Here is a 20,248-nt window from a genome sequence, read left to right as displayed (position 1 = left end):
AAAGAAAGAATGAGAGACCGGAGGAAAAAAGGAGGAAAAATATAATATTATGTAATAATATCTATGATATTAGGCAGTATATGATTTTGTGTTGTCATTAAAAATGTTTAAATGAAAAAAAAAATAGCGCACGCGAAGCGCGCCCTTTGTGTTGTTCTAGTCCCTTTCTAAAAAAGGTATGAAACCTCGAACTCGAATATATCAAAGCGTTGAAGCCTCTTTTCCGCGATGCTGATTGGCTATCTCGTTTGTGCGCTGCGACTTGCTTCATTCGTGTTATTTGCAACTGTCAAATCATGCGAATTTTGACAGTTTGACAATTTGTGAAAGAAAAAGTTAAAGTTAGGAAAGAAAAGTTAAAAAAATTGGAAAATGTGCATAAATAAAAACGCGCGCGCAGCGCGCGCCTATGTTGTTCTAATTTCTAATATATCAAAAGCGAAAGATGTAAAAAGGAATCCAGTGTATTCATTTGTCAAAGGATTGTCATCATATAGTTATTTGTCATGGATCATATGCAATTACAGGTATAAGTAACATTGGTGAAACACAGTCTGTGATTAAGTCTTATAAATTTCTATTTATATTTTATTTCTATTTCTATTTTTTTTTAATAATTTATTATAATTTTTATAATAAATTTATAAATATATTTATTTTTCAATGGAACTAGAAACATTTTTCAGACTATTAAGATTTTAACAAAGTCTATGGCAATGTATCTATTGTAAACCAACATATTATAATCAATCCTTGTCTCGATATTAAAGAGAACAAAATAATCAATAATATCAGTTTTAATAACAAATTTCTTGTGTCAAATATATATACCAAATAGCATTTTGACAGATGAAAAATTACAATGTAACAGATCTATTATATTCATTAGTGATACTGAAACATATTTCATCTATTTTAAGCAATACATTTGCATCGAAACAAGAATTGACTACAATATATTGATTTGCAATAAACATGATCCCATAGGCTTTGTCAAAATCTTATCAACAACTTGAAAAATTCTTCTGCTTTCACTGAAAAATAAATATATATTTATATTTTATTCATAAGACACGCATTAATTTTACAGACTGCGTTTCATCAATGTTATTTATACTTATCTGCAGTTACATATGATGCGTGAGGAATAACTATATGATGACTCCTTTGACAAATGCTCTCAAATAAACTAGATTCTTGTGTGTATATGTCTATATTATTGTTCGCAGTCCATACTAGTTTTTGCCAGATATTTGACGTTAAATTTTTCAGAGCAACATTATATAGCGTAGCACTCTTTCATTTATAAAAAAGTAAAGCTGCAAAATTCTTTATGATATTTCTGGATAATTGAATCTATAGAATACACACACATATCTTATAATAAACATATTATAGAATATCCACATCTCTTTCTTATAAGCATATGTATTGCATATGTTTTGTTCTGTTTTTACACGTAATGTTTTATTTTTTTCTAATATAAATGAGATATACCTGATCCAACTATCCACAAGTATTATGAAGAATTTTGCAGCTTCATTTTTTTATAAATAAAAACGTACAAACATGAATGCAAGCAGTAATAGGTCTGTTCTTTACAGCTGAACTGGCTGCACCAGTTCAGAGCTCATCCTTCTCCTTCCAATGTGGATAGAAAAAGATAAACTCTGAACCAGTGCAGCCAGTTCAGCTGCAAAGAACAGACCCCATATTACGAAGCGCTGTTAGCGCAATCTTTCGTCAAAGACGCCAACCATATAATATTACATCGCTATTATTGCATATGTGTTGTGTACGTGTATATATATGTGTTGCGTCATACCACTATATTCTATGTATGTGTTGTGTACATATATAGCCATAAAGGAGCGATGATGATGGTGGTGATGTTTCTTACATGAAAATTTCCACATTTCGACTTTGCTTCGTAATATCTCTGCTTTATAGAACATGTAGAGCGTAAATAAAGACGCTTTCCTTATATAAATCGAACCCAAGCTATCGATTAAGCCTATCAAGAATTCGATCGGTTATTCAGATCTGGTGATCTAAGGTACTCTATCCAACTCGCGTATAGATACCCGGGGTGTCTCGCTCTTGCTACGCGCGGTCTTTGCTTCGCGTGACTTGGTGTGAGACACTACCGTGTCTCTTGATAAATGATGAGGAGGAAAGCTAAGAATTTATATTGTATTTGAAAAAAAAAATTTTGTACCTGCTTCTTAAAATATAAAATATTCTTACATTTAAAATTTTGATATATATTTTTCGATATTACATATATTTAATTTATAACATACTGAAGACAATGATTTTGTTATTAATAAAATCGGCCACACATTGACAGAATAAACCTAAATGAAAAAAACACGACGCTTTGTTTGACTGCATTCTAGATTGTCTTTTGTATGTATTTCAAAAGTATAATGACATATCTACAATAGATTGTCAAAAAACAGAAAGCAAATAAAATACGATCGAGCAAATCGAGTCAAATAATAAAAACATTTTAAAAAGCATGGTAACATATAATATATGCACAAAATACGTTTAATAAAAAAAGATTTTCCGAAGAGCATAATGTTTAGCAAGGAAAATGTGTTAGAACTTTTATTTGAGATAAGTTTTCTATATTACTACCAAAAATAATAAATAATTTGTTATGATCCAAAACCAAATTTCGTCTTTGATAGAAACAAATTTTTTTTTAAATTTTATTTAAAATAAAGATATATATATATATATATATATATATATATATATATATATATATATATGTTTTGTATAAAAAGTTTATTTTCGATATCATCAATATTTATCTGCATTAAGATGGTAATCTAACTTAAAAGGATGAAATTGCGGATATAAATCGATGTATTTTTCTTGGGATTAGAAATTCAATCATATCGATATTTTATGCATTTCAGCAAATATTTTTAAATGCGCTTATCCATGGTCCATATATCGATAAAACGTTATATTCACTGTGAACGGAGCATGTATGAACGAACCTTGTATGAAAATCCTTGACAATATAGATTATATAGGGATATGCCTATAATCTAACATTAAAATTCTTTTGCATTCGAATTTTATACTATTTTATTATTTTGTGCTATTTTCATTCTAGTGTTTAAACGAACATTATTTTAAGAAATTTTCCTGTTTGCCATGGTATAAATTTACTGTATAAATATCATCTCTCTCTCTAGATTTTCATTCTACGAACTACTTCAAATGTAGAGATCCAATAATACTTTCTCTTTTTTCCTCGAGCTCTGATTCTGGATACATACAGAATAATCGGGTCACGGTTTTCTCACGATTTTAATTATTCTATTTCCCAGCTTTTAATGACATTGTACAAACATGATTACATGAGCACATGTCGAGTCACATTAATTTTTTTTTGCTACAGTTAATGGCATTAAAGCTATAAACGAAAAGCAAATGATCCTAATGAGCGTTTTAATGGATCTCAACATTATGAATTTGGATCCTTACGTCCCTTACATTATTCGCAGTAATTATTTTCGTCACGCTAACACGATGTATTAAATATATGATATATTAAAAAATTAAAACATTAAATTTAAAATATTAATAAGGGAAAATTACTCAGGATTATGTCCTTGACAACATATGTCAAGGTCGATGTCATTGGAGCTGGATCCGTTATAGTAAATAATTATCTTTATCTTTACCCATATCTTATAATTTCTATTTAGTAATAAAAAAATGGGATGTAAAAAAATTGTGAAACAAAAATATTTATGTATACGTATATGTACGATTACAATTTACAATTAATTTCAATTCTTGTTTGTAATCGACATTTTATAACATTACCTTTGACTGCTAAATGGAGAATCCGATATGTGGTCCGGGCTTGTATCGGCTTTTCTGGAATATAGAAGAAACGAGTCGTGTTAAAAGGATTGCATTTATTTTTACAAATGGAAGAGTTAAACTTAATTTTGTAATTTTCTGACAATATCTTGAAGAGATATATAAATACATATTTAGAAACTGCGATATTTACTATTGCAACACCATTAATATTAGCGCCTGGATTACGAAGAAGCAATCTCGATTGTTGACATTTCGCTTGCCAACAGTAGTATCGTGCAGGCTTGTTTATTCCTCCCACATTGTTCGAAGTGGAAAAGTTTGACACATACGTCAAACTTTCTATGTCATGCTTTTGCAGAAAAATACTTACGTTTATATTCTGATTTACATTTGCCATCTTTTTTTTTTATCTAAAAGGAAGTAACTTATTAAACACTTTAAAAATAACTTAAGAAAGCGCAATTTTCTTGAAAATTGGGTAATTCTTCCTTTGTTTTTAAATTCTTTCCAAAATATTTTAACGTGCTTTAATTTTGACTATGAAAACTGTCAAATTGATGCAAAATTATTCGAAGCGGTGCACAAACGCCACTTTAATTAATAAGTTAAAATATGTGGTTCGTAACTAATTGTAAGTTACGTTGGATTCATAATTTTTCCCTATTATTTTAATTATGAGTTGCTATGATCGTTTCGGGTTGTGTAAGATAATTTTTTCTGCTTCGTCAAAAATTTAAAAATATTTTCAATCAGTATTTAGGTTTTCAACCAGTATTATCCGACAATATCGGAAAATGTATTTTAATAATTTCTTATCTCAAATTTGCAGCTAACTTCTATTAAAATTACAAAAATTGGAATATTTAATTGCGAAAATATAGAACATAAAAAATTAAAAATGTCAAGCAAATTAAGTATACATGTTACGCGTTTAAATGAAAAATTAATTAAATTTTACCTTGATATTAGATAATTTGAAAATGAATTGCTAGGATATTTAAAGTAAAAAATTAAAAGTCAATAATTTATAATGAATTAAAATATCGTACTAAAATATTCTTTTAAATGGTCGAACAATTTTTTTTTACTAGAGATGCTACAAGTAAAATATTGCAACGTCGTTTTTTTCATCACAGTTGTTTATATTTGACTATGTTGCATTACATACAGATAGATATTACAGAAAGATAATTGGAAGATCATAAAATAATGGATATTAATTTCTCGACATCCTTTTAACTTAATTAATATTAGCTGCCAGCCAGATGTATTTTATTTTTATATTATTCCATTAATCTGATTAAGAACAAAAAATTATTTATAACTTTTAATATTTTATTTATAATCGATAAATCATCATGAATTTTTTAAAGCAGCTAATGGCTAATATTCGATATCATAACTTAACTGTAGTGAATTCACGATTCTTTTAGTGTCATATAAATATTCGGATTGATCCAGAATTCTAGCAGCGTATAAAACACAGTGTGATGAAGGATACTTGAAATGCGCATATTGTGCACAGTAATAAAACATCTAATATTAAGATTGCGCAGAATTTCTGAGTACATAAACATTTTAAAGTGCACGTCGAAAGTAGCACATCGCATAAACATATATATACGTACATATATATATATATATATATATATACATATACACACACACACACACACACACACACACACACACATACACACACAATATATATATATATATATATATATATATATATATATATATATATATATATGTTTAATAATGAATTCATGGCGGATTAGTCGCGTATATTGCAAATGTTTGACTTGTTTCATGTAAAATAACAAGCATAGCACAGAGATTTTAATGAACATTTGGATTAATACTTGTTGAAATAATCTCAAACGAAATCTGCAGAATCTGACAGACATTTCATTATTAAAAAATGTTAAATGTTTTATTAAAAACCATCACAGAGAGGAAAATATATATCAGTATTTTATCATACTCATTTCTTCATGAACAAATCGATTTTTCAATGCAGTAAGTAGGTTTTGGTAAGTAGGTTACATTCTAAATTTTACATAAACGTATTTAAAAAGGCAACAATGTAACATTATTATTGTTTATATATTTCGATTAATATATTTATTAGATTTATTTCACACACACAGAGATATATATGTATGCACGCACATATGCTTGCGTTTAAAATAAAAAATAAATTCCTAATAAATCTGTTAATTAATTAAAAAAATATATGTGTAGTTCTTTATCTATTATAATAAATTTAAAGAATATTATATATATATTAAAAAATATTAATAAATAATAAATATATATAAATATATTTATATATTTATAATATAACATAATATAAATATAATATAATATATGTATAATGTAATTTAATGTAATATATAATATAATATAATTTAGATATATTTATTATAATAATATAATATAATATAATATAAATATATTATAAATATATTTATAATATAATATAATATAAATATATTGTAAATAAATATATTACATATATTAAAAAAAAAAATATTCATGTGACATATTCATTCAAAATCACATATACATAGATATTAAGACGGACATAGTTATATGAAAATGCAAATTGTATATTGCTCATGTGAAAACGATATTCCCAATATGCGTGATATGTGACATATTCATTCAAGATCACATATACATAGATATTATGACGGATACAGTTATACGGGGTATCTCTAAAGTCTGATCCCACCCCTGGATCTCGGAAACGACTTTAAATATGGAAAAATGTTTCAGACAAAAATTGTATGGTTTTGAGGGGGACATAAAGTGGTGTCATTAATTTGACCTTGAATAGTTGCGTGAAGGTCACGTGAAGGTCACCTTCAATTTTTTAAATAGACCTACCTACTTTTTATTACATATACTTGTAGCTTTCCTCGAGAGCTTTTCAAAACAGTATAATAAAGTATTTTTTTATTAAGTACTTTTGGAGTTATTTTATATTTTAATCTGACATATTTTAATATAAAAATTAAAATATCTCGTAAAATATTTAGTTTTTGATAATCTTACTGTAATACTTTTATGTTAAGAATAATGAGACAAATCAATTAGCACCAAAAAAAATTGTTTTTAAGAAAAAGTATGTAATTATTTATAATGTATTTTTTTTACCCAGTTATTTGTTTTTTTCTTTACACTAATTGATTTGTCTCATTATTCTGTACATAAAAGTATTACGGTAAGATTATCGAAAATTAAATATTTTACAAGATGTTTTAATTTTTATATCAACATTTGTCAGATTAAAACATAAAATAACTCAAAACGTACTTAATGAAAAAATACTTTATTATAGTGCCTCGAAAAGCACTCGAAATAAGCTACAAGAATATGTAATAAAAAGTAGGCAATTCCATTAAAAAAATTGAAGATAATCTTCACGTGACCTTCACGCAACTATTCAAGGTCAAATTAATGACACCACCTTAAGTCCCTCTCAAAACCATACAAATTTTGTCTGAAACATTTTTCCATATTTAAAGTCGTTTTCGAGATTTAGGGATGGGGTCAGACTTTAGAGATACCCTGTATGAAAGTGCAAATTATATATTGTTCATGTGAAAACGATATTTCCGATATGATACGTCTAGATAAAGATATATCTTTTCATATTTTGCGCGATTATTATAAAATATACAGTACAAAATGCATGATTGAGTTACCGCAGTAGCAGTTCTATCAATCGCAGTTTCCGAACTGAATGCAACTAGGACAACGCGAAGTGTAGTGCTCGCCTTTCTCTACGCTCACGTTCGAATTTCAGCATGCATCGAGACATTAATGTCAGTCATCTCGCATCAGCGCGCGCGACGCCTATTATCGGGCGCCGTTTTACGAGCAATGCGTGGCGTTGCGGCCAGGTGCAACACGAAAACAAACACCGTATATATATCTGCCTATAATTCGGTCGCGAAGGCCGAAATCAAAGCGCGGAGCGGAAGAAATAAACTTTTTGTTCGATGGAAATGTGCACCATGCTATCAATATAGAAGAGTGATCGTGCCAAGAGGGGCTATTTATGTATGGTATATACGTATCAGATATGATACGACATTTAACGAATTGTATGCCAAAGAAACGGATTTATATGAAGACTAAAAGTAATATGTTGTCAAGAGGAATTTTTTTACAATAAAGTATAAGGGTATTTATTCAAATTTTGTGAAAAAATTCCCTGATCCTCCAAATACTTTTACACAAAATTCTAGGCAGAGAATTTTTTTGAAGATTTTTTTGAAGATATTTTCTGAAGTAAAATTTTTCATTATATGCGTTTTCTACTGCTTTTCACTCATATGAAGGAAAAACACAGAGACACTCAAGTTTCAAGTGTTAGATTTGCAAATGTTCTGAAAAAAAAAGACTGATTAGCTTTCGTAATATAAACATTTTTCATTTGCATAACATTTTTATTTTTTTATCACTGAAAATTACAATAAAAAGTATGAACTACATATTCTATATTTTAGTAAGGACGTTTTAGCTATACAATAGAAACAAAAAGCTGTCGAAATTTAAAAAAAATATATATTTCTTGCATTTATACTGTTTGAACAATCAAATAAATAAATTTAAATTATAAAAAGAATTATGAAGTATCACAAAATAATATGTTTCTAATGTCTTTATAAAAGAAAATGGTCGTAATTAACATTTTTTTAAATTTATGACAAAAACTTTTGATCGTGAATATCCCCTGATATCCCAAGAAAACAAAAAAAGATATGTAATTTACACGAAGATTTTGTATTACTATAAGTATTTTGTTACAATTTTTATTAAATAACTTTTAAACGAATAAGTGGATCTAAATTAAGTTTTATACAAATGTTATTAAGATTATTAGAGTTTTGTTAATATATGTAAAAATTTATATTCTGCTAGCAATGTTTCTTACTTGTCAAAATTTGTCAATAAAGCTTACAATACGCTATTTTCATAAGATTTAACACAAACTTCAAATTTAAATAATTTTTAAATTGTTAAGAGAATTGTGCTGAGATTTTGTATAGGGGAAAGTAGAGTAAAACCGGGTACTTTTTTTAATTTGTCTTCCTACAAAAAAACAGAGTAAAAAGAATTTTACTGATCATTAGTAGTCTTTAGTAGACCTTAAACTATGAGAAAATGAGGCTAGTTGCTGAAAAAGAATGTTTAGTTAACAAGATTTTTTAGAGAAGTCAAAATATCCGGTTTTGCCCTACCGGTAGAATAAAACCGGGTATCTATTTGAAAATATGTAAAACACCGTGCAATTACAAAATATAGATTTATTTTAATCGAAATACGATATAAAGATGTATTCTATTGACAAAAATCACAAATAAAGATATCCTCTTGTTCGACATTGCTGCAGGACTTCCTTATTTAACTTTTTAACTTTAGGGGTCTCAAAAAGCTTTTTTTTTTAGTGATTTCTTTTTCCGAGTGGTAGTTTTCATTTCCAATTGCTTTTTGTAGGGAGACAAAGTCAGGATAACAGTTGTATAGAAAAAAGTTTATAACGACTCGATTGTTATTCCGATATCGATCTTTTTTGGCCCGAAAATTTTGAACTTCTCTCAAAAAAGAAATATCGTATGGTCGTGGGCGCGGTTTGTCTCAAAATAATATTGGCATCAATCTACAACTAACAACACGAGTTTGCCAAAGATAGTAGCGCTTATCACGAAGAAACAGAGATACCCGATTTGATCCGCTTATCCGATTTTACCCTACTTTCCCCTATATACTTAGAAGAAATATTAAAACAATGTACGAAATTTTCATGCTTTTCATATATGATTCAATGTTTTGCAAAACATTGAATATATAACAGAGACATTTATATATTTATGATATATATTAAACAATGTGATTTATCAGATTGTACATTCCTCACAATATAAGAGCAAAATTATCAAAAAGAGAATTTTTTTTTTTTAATTTGTCGAATTTCGATAAAATTCCATAAGAAAATTGCTGATTTTTCAGATACAAAAGAAAACTCAGAGATTTCCAGGTTTTCCATGTATTTCCAGGGAGTAGACACTCTGTATAACATATCTATATCTATAATGTATATACATATCTATCTGTAATGAGAAAAACTTAACAAACATCTTTTTCTACATTGTATTAGGTGTATAACTTTGCTTCCGCCATTTTCCTATAGATGGCTTTAGCGGTAAATAGTGGTCGAAATAAATAGATCATAGACGTCATGCAATAAACTTGGGCATCTGTCAACATAACCCCATAGAAACATTAGTCGATTTGTGTCTGCATCATAAAGTTATTCTCGATTGAAAATGTCAGTTTACGAGCCAAATTCTCGTCATTTGCGGGAGGTTTTAATTTTCTGCTTCAATATGAAGAAATCTGCGGCTGAGGCTCATCGAATGCTCTCAAATACTTATGGTGAAGCCGCTATTAGTGAAAGAACGTGTCGTGAGTGTTTCCAACGCTTCAAGAACAGTGATTTTCACGTCGAAGACCGGCATAGCGGTAGAAGAGAGAAGGTTTTCGAAGATGCAGAATTGGAGGCATTACTTAATGAAGACTCGAATCAAAGTCAAAAAGAATTGGCACGATCATTGGGAGTGACTCAATAAGCAATTTCAAAACGCCTCAAAGACATATAACCAGTTTTTTTACAATAAAGCCTCGAATTTCGGGAAAAAACGGCGGAAGCAAAGTTGTACACCTAATATAAAATATAGAATGTATATTTAATACATTCAAGTATCAAAGAGACGAATGAACGATAGTATAAATTACGTTGATGGTTACCATATTTGTCGTAACATGTCAATGTTATTTGATTACTTTATGGATGCCTTGGAACTATTATTCAGATTTTGATAAATTATTACCATTTATTGACACACACACGTAACGTTAAGAGGCCAAAGATTCATCGGTTTTACAATAAAGCTGCAATTTGATTTGCGGTTGTGGTGTGTATCAGAAATGAAAGTTAAATCCCGTAGGAGTCAAAAACTGCCGGTGTGTCCCTGTGGGCTTGTCAACTGACCGATATTTCAAATCCCTTGTCGTACGCCCACTCGACCGTTTTCATATTTTGCTCATGCTCGCTATTGGCCCTGTTAAATTATGATTCATTCAAGCGACGATGTAATGCGACGAAACAGCTGAGACTAGCGTCGTCGCATGCAACCTTAGCGACAATGAGATTTTCGGTAAAAATATTGCTCGCGATCTTAACAAGATCGTAGCGAATGCGACACTATAATGAAACGACCTCTGGTTATCGCGTCGAGAAAATGATTTTCCTCGACGCTTGTTATCGTGAATTTCCATCTCGCATCCTTCTTATTTTAAACGTGCCGTGAAATTATGCAAATTGCACTTCACATCTTTCATGATTGCTTATATATTTTATGTCGTAGGGCAAAATTGTATGCTACATGGATAGATTTATGAAAGAGATACAGATTATAAACGGAACTACCTTGAAAGGATCAGTGAGAATGATAAATGGAGCTATCTTGATGTTTGTATTATGGTACATAATATACTTTGTTTTGCACGAATCAGAGCTCTCTCTGACGTATAGAATTTGAAATTCTAGGAAAAATTAGAAGCAGTAAAATTTTTCAGGATTCACATGATCGTTAAAGCAGCCATCGAAGATCCTGTCTCTCATTTCGAGGACGCACAATGGATGTAAAGTTAAATGTGTCATTTTTGAATTATCGTTGTATGAATTGTCGATGTCCTATCTCTGTGAAGCTCACCTATCTGTTTTCACAATTTTGACATACAATAATTTTGAGAATGATCCGCGCTAAACGTCATAGAGGTCGATTTCCATGCATTGTCGGAAATTCATTGTTTCACGTCTAAATGGCGTGCAATCATAACGTGAATCGATAAACGCACTTCATATCGAACCGGAATTCACGGGACGCTTTTCTTGATAAATGGATTGGGAACGACGTATGTTACATTTTAATATATATTATCGAGAGACTCGCATCTCGCGATATCTTAATGTGCATTACGTATATATACAACTTTATTGCGATATTATTTGTTTAACCACATTCTGTTATCATTTGCGAGGGCACTTCATCCGCTCGCAATCTCGTATTGATTTTTTTTTCATTCAGTAATTTGATTCAAACTCTAAAAAGAATGCACTCTATTCGCTAAATCTACTTGGACGCGAAATTCAAGTAAGCTATGTAATTGAAAAGCTAAGGTTTTTTTAATAATATCAATGCAATATATTTATCTAACATTGTTATTGGTAAAAGTTATACGGTTATATGTGAATGCAACTTGTGATTTCATCGACTTTAATTTGCGTCCGTCATAAAATTAACGTATCGTGAACTTGCCTTGAACTAGTTAATAGAGCCAGAACAGAATCGGGATACAAATGTTTGAGACATTATGTACTCGATGTACAATACTTGTGTGTGATTTTTTTTTATTATAAGTCTCTGTATATAATTCATAATCGGATTTGATTTTTATCAAGTTTTAAATCTTTTCAATCTTATTAAAAAGCCTTTTTTTCCCTTAACAATAGGTTTTTTTTATAGAAGAACAGAAAGATAGCTTTCGTCTGTCTTTATCCCATTTGATCCTACAATCATTAAATCCTCTTTACATTATGTTTAAAGTAGCTTAGAGGAGGAGCCGATGACATAAAAAGAATACTAAAAAATTAATTATACGACAATAATAACGCAATATTGGATTTTCTTCTAAAATTTATTGCATATATAAAGATTAAAGACTCTTGCGTAAAAAATAAATAATGGAAATGTTGGGTTTTTATGTAATTAGTTTATTCGGAAGTTAATCTATTGATGTATTAATTGAAGTATTGCTGTTAGAGATATAAAGTAAAAATTAAGATTTCGCTGTTTTGACAGATGGTGCATTCAGCGGATTCAATAGTTGAGCATTGTCTTGTCAATACTCGACGTTGATTTGTTGGTTCTAAAAGTAAGAACCAATCATGTTTGATTGCTATCCATCGATTGCCATGTTGAATCCGCTGAATGCGATCATTGTTGTATGTACCTATTTGCTTGTTTCTTCCTTTTGTGTACGAACGTTGTGGCGTGTGTAGTCCTCCCTTCCCCTCCCCGCCCCTCCCCGGTTCTTGACATAATAAAGAAAGAGATTTAAAGTTCAAAGCAATTTATAAAATAAGTTTTAAGTTTTCTATACAGAAGAAAGAGTATATTTATGTTATACAGAGTGTCCTAGACCACCCGTACACCCCTTTTCTTTCAAAAACTAAGCATTTTAGAGAAAAACGTTTTGAACAAAAATTGTATTTTAAGGGGAACAAGCCCCTATTTTTCATTACATATTCTTGTAGCTTATCTCGAGAGCTTTCCTAAAACACTATAATAAGGTATTTTTTCATTAATTACTTTTTGAGTTATTTTATATTTAATCCAAAAAAAAAAATTATTTAAAATAATACATTGTAAATAATTTTCTTAAAAACAATTATTTTTTTATACTAATTGATTTGTCTCGTTATTCTGTACATAAAAGTATTACGGTAAGATTATCGAAAACTGAATATTTTACGAAATATTTTATTTTTTATATCAAAATATGTCAGATTAAAATATAAAATAAAGTACTTAAAGTACTCAAAAAGTACTTAATGAAAAAATACTTTATCATAGTGTTTTGGAAAGCTCTCGATATAAGCTATAAGAATGCAATAAAAAATAGGGGGTTCCATTTAAGAGATTAAAGATGTCCTTGACTTGACCTTAACGATGCCATCCGAGGTCAAACCAATGACACCATCTTATGTTCCTCTCAAAACCATATAATTTTTGTTCAAAACGTCTTTCTATAAAATGCTTAGTTTTTGAAAAGGGGTGTACGGGTGGTCTAGGACACCCTGTATATCTAGATTTGTAATTCTATCAAAGAAATAAAAATCTAGAAGCGCATTCATTCTAATAATTGTTAATAAATAAGCACAATTTTTAAATGGATGATGAAGTGTTTCAAGATATTACCAATGTGTCAATCATTGTAGCGCTTTTTGAAAAATGAAATAACGCCATAGCCGTTTATATATTATTTACATTAATGAAGTAGCAAACAGTCGAGAACCTATTAACTCGATAGAAGCTTTCAGCGTTTAGAGCTGTAAGTTCTAGTGTGTAATTTGTCAAACTTCTAAGTTTTACGTTGTATTTTCTGCATCTTGTCAAAAATGACAAATATTAAGTATGCTGTAAACTTAATGATCAATATTAATAAAGAATTTGATTTTATATTATTTATAAACAGGCATTCTATTTCTATTTTTAATATTTAATTTAACTTTCATAATATAATGTTGTTTATATTATATGTAAAAACTATTTTATGCAAGTATTTATTTTTATTAACATAGTTAACACAATACAAATCTATATTAATTATAAGAATTAGTTATGATGGTATATATAAATTATAAATATAAAAATTTTAATATATCTCAAAATTTAGGCATTAATAATTTACGCGTATATATAATAATTGAATTAATAATAATTGAAATCTTCTGCTATACAAGAAATTTTTAATGGGCTTGCGTTTTGGAATACAGTCTTAATTTCAGATAATAGAGAATATTTATATATATATATATATATATATACGTTAAATTCTGCGGGCGAATATCTGACATCGCTGAAAATCCGGATTTAATATGTATATCGATTTGATAAGTCACATGTTCATTTTCCTTACCGTTCTTTCTTCTCTTCCTCTCTTTATTTCTTTATCTTCTTATTTTGTTTTCTCATTCACTCTTTTTTTCCTCTTTCTTTCTTCTTCTTTCCTTTTTTTCTTGTACTCTTTGACTAATTTTGTTACTTAATTTATGCACTATCATTTATTACGGCTAACATTATTTATTTTTAGTTCATAATAGAGTTTTAGTAATAATAGTATTTAATAGAACCTTTTTAATAATAATAGAATTTGACACATATAGGCTAGCGGGTAAATACAATAAAGAATAGTTATGTATTAAAGAAAGTAGAGAATTGATAAACCGAGCACGAAAAAAGTATCTGGTAAAAGTTATTGCGATGGCAATCTACCGAAGCAATTTTCTTTTGTGAACATAATGGAAAGGCCATTCCTTCTTTCATTACAGCTATGGATAAGAGAAATTTCCGTGATTCAAAAATATTTTTATTGCATTTCGAATTTGTTACGTATTCTTTATAATGCTATTATTTATTCAACGAATAGGATATATGAGATTTTTAATTAATAATTAAGATATGTGAGATTTTCGATTATATACGCTTGCTTTTTACTTGAAATACATTTTTATAGTGAAAATACTGTTTTCTTTGATATAAAATGGACATTTAAGAAAAATAATAGTATAGTATAAAAGGATAAAATATATACTATATAGATAAAATAGTATTTTTTATTTAATCTTGAAAGTGTGATTTGCGTCTGTACAAGTTATACATTATTTCGTATATTCCGCATATATTTAATACGTATGCATATATTTAACACAAATGAAAATGATGAGACCACGCGTCTTTACAAACCTAACTTGGATTTAAAACAATATTTTAAAGTAATTTTTACAGCTATATCAGCCACATAATTTTTATTTACTTCAAATATGTATTTACACAAGCAATCAATATTGCCTCAACTCAGGAAATGGACAAAGTTATGTTGTATACTTTTTTTATAGATACATATCCGATATATACATATATCGGACGTAATGTGCGCTTCATTGCAAATATATTTATGACGCAGAGCGTACACGTTGAAAGTGTTTGAATATTTTTATTATTTGACATTTTTTAATCTTCATTATATTTTATATTATGTAATATATTTTCTTCTATATCATTATATTTTATGTAATCATTTTTATTGTCTGAGAATAATGCATAACTTTGTTACATAAAAAATCGTTAATTGAATTATTAAATTTTTAGAAATAGAACGTTATTTAATAGAAAATTATTTAGAGATAGAACGACGTTCCAGTAATTGCAAATGATACGATATCGCATTTCAACATGCTGATGAGATTTTTCATGAAAATAGAACTTATTCTTGACCGCACGACGCGTTCTGTTCCTTTTATAGCGCGCATGACTCTGCGCTACTCAATATCTTCTGTGTTTTTTCTGCGACTTTTTCACCTTCTCTCTCTTTCTTTCTATTGATTATCGAAATTTTTCAGATAATTAATTTTGTTAAACAGAATTATATGATTTAACTGATGAGTTGATGAATGTATATAGATTCGAAGAAACAAAAATATGGATTCCCGAGAATTGATTCTTATAGAAATAGCAGGCTTTTTTTCTTTATAGAGAATGCAGAATTACCTTATTAAAACATTTCTTACTTCACTTCATGATATTGACATGTGTCATTAGTTTTTTTATCCGAGGATGATTATCTGGCTGACATCTAGTGATACTCAAGCTTTTTGATGCTAAAAATTATTCGCTAATTCTTATTAATCAAAACCGAATAAAATATTTATATTACAAGATGTTATTATATAAATATCTATGATTATATTTTATAATTTTATATACAGAGTAAACCGTTTTAATCAATTCATTGGAATATTTCAGAGCTCTTAAGTTTAAGACAAAAATGTTCCAGACAAAAGTTGTTTGATATTGAGGGGGGTCATCTGATAGTGATCTTCATTTGACCTTGGATCAAAATCCAGAAGTTTATTTCAAGGTCAACTTTATTTTTTTTAGTGAAATCCCTTATTTTTTATTATACATTCTTATAACCCTTCTTGAGACCTTTTCAAAACACTATAATATAGAATTTTTTTATTAAGTATTTTTTGAGTTATTTTTATATCTAAATCTGACATATTTTGATATGAAAAATAAAATTTCGAAATATTTAGTTTTCGATAATGTTACCGTAATATTTTTATGCATAGAATAATGAGATGAATTAATTGTTGTAAAAAATACAAATAATTAAAAAATAAATATATTGTAAATAATTACATATTTTTTCTTAAAACAATAATCTTTTTATACCAATTGATTTGTCTCATTATTCTGTACATAAAAGTATTACGATAAGATTATCAGAAACTAAATATTTTATTTTTTATATCAAAATATGTCAGATTAAGATATAATATAACTCAAAAAATACTTAATGAAAAAATACTTTATTATAGTGTTTCGAAAATGTCTCAAGAAGGGTTATAAGAATATATAATAAAAAATAGGAAATTTCATGCAAAAAAATAAAATGGACCTTAACCCTTGGACTTTGATTCAAGATCAAATAAAAATCATTGTCAGCTGACCTCCTCAATATCAAACAATTTTTGTCTGAAACATTTTTGTCTTAAACTTAAGGGCTTTGAAATATTCCAGTGGATCGATTAAAATGCCCCACCTTGTATATGCAGTAAATATAAAGTGTCTCAAAACCCGGATATCCTTTTAATAACAAAATCTCTTGCCAATTTAGGGATGGTACTTCCTGAGCGAAAGTGTCTAGGTATCAATAATTTTCGAATTACAAGCGATTGGAAAGAAAAAAGGATTTTTCGCAATCTAAATTTTGTGGCATTAAAAGATTAATAGAATTACATCCTTCAATTAATTTCAAATGGAGTTTATTTTAATAGAATTTTAATTTAATTAGTTACAAAGATACATGATAGCAAAAAATAAAAACTTGCAAAAAAAAGTAATGACCATTGCGTGTATGTCATATGAATGTAAATCAACGTAGAATCGGACATACAAATATGTAAAAAAAAAAAGAGCGAGAGTAAAGAGGGAAACTATTCGGATAATATCTCAAGGGATATTCTGATATCTATATTTCACAAGCGCGATGAGAAATTCGCATTGAATATTCTCACAACATTTTCATCTTGAGAAATGTTCTTCTCAAGGCTCTTCACATTTTCAGTATGTACAAGATGTTTATAAAAGGTGTGATGAAATTTTAATAGCGCATTCTACTAACTATGAGGATAAAAAAAGTTTATATAAAGACATGTTTCCGGAAAAACTTCTATGCTGAATTATGTGCATCTTAAAATATTAGTGAATTTTTTTTTAGGATGCACTATTATCAAAATAAGCACTACAAATTAAATATTTGTAAAAATTTACAGATTCTCCATAAGACCGTATTGTTCGATGTTCCAAAACGAAATATTGTCGGGATATTTGAACAATCGTCTATCGATCATAAGACACTGTGAAATATATATTTTATTGCTCGCGGAAGTCATTTACTTACTTTAATTAAAGTGTGACTTAGCAATTAATTGATCGCAATAAAAATAATGAGGTAAAACTGCATAAAAGCTGCTTAAATATCTTTGTAGGGGATGTTCTTTTGAGTAATCCCTTGCAAGAAAGAAGTGGGGGACGGCAGTGATTTAGGAGATATAACAAATTAAAGTTTCACAGTTTTTATGCTTTTTCTCAAGTATTATAAAGTAACATTAGGAAAAGTAAAAGTTGTGTGTACGTTGTATTTGTTATAGGGTAGACGTGAAAAAAGTTTTTGTTTACATTTACGGGATAGATACACGGTCATGGATATTTTGTCCATAATCGGTTTCACCTATTTCTTGCAGTTTGTTAACAGATTTTAACACTACATGAATTTCTGAGGCTTGTCTTGAAAAATATTATTTATTTAATGCGTGGACGGGAGAGGGGCTTCGCTCCAAAAAAATTCTAACCTAACCCAACTTTACCTTTAAAACTGAAAATAGGTAATTATCTACTATAAAGTCCACTCCACAACGAAATTAAATTTTAATTTTAAATCAGGAATAGGTTTGGGTTAGGTTATATCTTCCGGAAGTGGAGCCCTCCCGTAGGGGGGAGGGGGCGGAACCCACTGTGTCTACGCATATACTTTACAAAGCAAAGCGAGGTCCACCCCAAAATTATTGTATGGATGGAAAAGTGTATGCACGGACGCAGTGGGTTCCGCCCCCCTGTAGGGGGCGCTTTAGTTCCGAAAGATATAATCTAACCCAAACCTATTGCTGATTTAAAACTAAAATTTAGTTTGGTTGTGGAGTAAATTTTATAGTACATAATTACCTAATTTTCGGTAATTTTGGGGGTTTTTTATTTTTTGGGGGGGCGAAGGTGATGAGGGTCGGGCTGATTATCACTGTTGGGATCACAACAAAGAGTTTTACCGAGAGATCCGATCATATTTCTCAATATTCAGAAAAGACCTTATTCGAAACAATTACATTACAAAAAAGGTTGTAAATCCATGTGGAACCATGATTTTCGCTTATATGTTCATATCTTAATATTTGATTTTTTTTAACACTTTATGCAAAAATTTATATTTCTACGACTGTGGATAGTAATTTTTAAACTGTGCTAATGATGAATTTTTTTATTGTCAATCAATTTTTAAGTCTTTATTTGCATAAATCTTTATTTATTAATAGCTTTTTTAATAAACAACGGGCGACGATTAAAACTTTTTGGACGTTATTCATGATCGAGACTTTGACAACATATGTCAAGATCATTTGAATTTTCTTATCTGCATATTTGCTAAAAATTTATATTAATTTCTTCAAATTATACATAGTGTTTGGAAAGTAATCCATGTCACATGCATTTATTTCAAATATTAAAAAAAAAAAAACATTATTAGCAAATTAGTCTTTTTTCAAAAAAAATATTGGAACTGATCTCTACGAGCATGCAAACAAGACTTAATTCGACTTGATATTGAAAACTTTCTTTAACTTTCTTGGTGAAATGTCTCTGATGAAGACTAATTTGCTAATAATATTCACTAAATGTTTTTTTTATATATATATATATAGGTGTATAGTTACTTTACAAATACCCTGTACAATACATACATATATTTCTGCCTTTTTTTTTTTAAGTTCTTTCGATACAACTTTATTTATTAGTAATAAAATAATTAAACTAAATCATAGAATAGAGATACAAATAGGATATAATAAAATGATAGAAACTATGCTGCACGTCGTTGTTTTTTATTCTTTATAATACGCTTTGCTTTTTGAAAAGCTTGCCTTCTATTCGATTGCTTTTCTCATAATCAGATCCCTTGACAATAACATATGAAGCTTTTTATTTGTAGGTATTATATTGTGGTGTTTCGATTAAACTGATCTTCAGATGCACGCTCGAGTTCCTACAGGAGTCTTCAATATATTTCGTTTCTAGAATACGAAGCACGGAAGATAACTTTGTTATTATATGCATAAGAGAAATATTTTCCCTGTGTCTCAGAGTTGTTGCACGATCACTTAAAAAAATAGAATTATTAAAAAAATTTCATT

General features: G+C 28.7%; 2 protein-coding genes across 3 annotated transcripts in view; one reads left to right on the top strand and one right to left on the bottom strand.

Moving 5' to 3' along the window:
• LOC138934804 (14 kDa phosphohistidine phosphatase) overlaps window positions 1-20,248 on the top strand; it is a 100,348-nt gene that overhangs the window by 37,480 nt on the left and 42,620 nt on the right. The gene's annotated exons all lie outside the window — the stretch shown is intronic.
• LOC138934803 (phosrestin-2) overlaps window positions 1-20,248 on the bottom strand; it is a 60,485-nt gene that overhangs the window by 31,423 nt on the left and 8,814 nt on the right. For both annotated transcript variants that reach the window (XM_070298892.1, XM_070298891.1), the window contains one exon: window positions 3,853-3,906. In XM_070298892.1, coding sequence (XP_070154993.1) covers window positions 3,853-3,906 — 54 coding nt within the window. The remainder of the gene's footprint in view (window positions 1-3,852; window positions 3,907-20,248) is intronic.

This window comes from Polyergus mexicanus, unplaced genomic scaffold (assembly GCF_030449975.1).
Source record: "Polyergus mexicanus isolate NDT 795.1 unplaced genomic scaffold, iyPolMexi1.0 SCAF_7, whole genome shotgun sequence".
In the NCBI taxonomy this organism is placed as follows: domain Eukaryota; kingdom Metazoa; phylum Arthropoda; class Insecta; order Hymenoptera; family Formicidae; genus Polyergus; species Polyergus mexicanus.
This window is presented reverse-complemented; position numbering and strand designations above follow the sequence as displayed.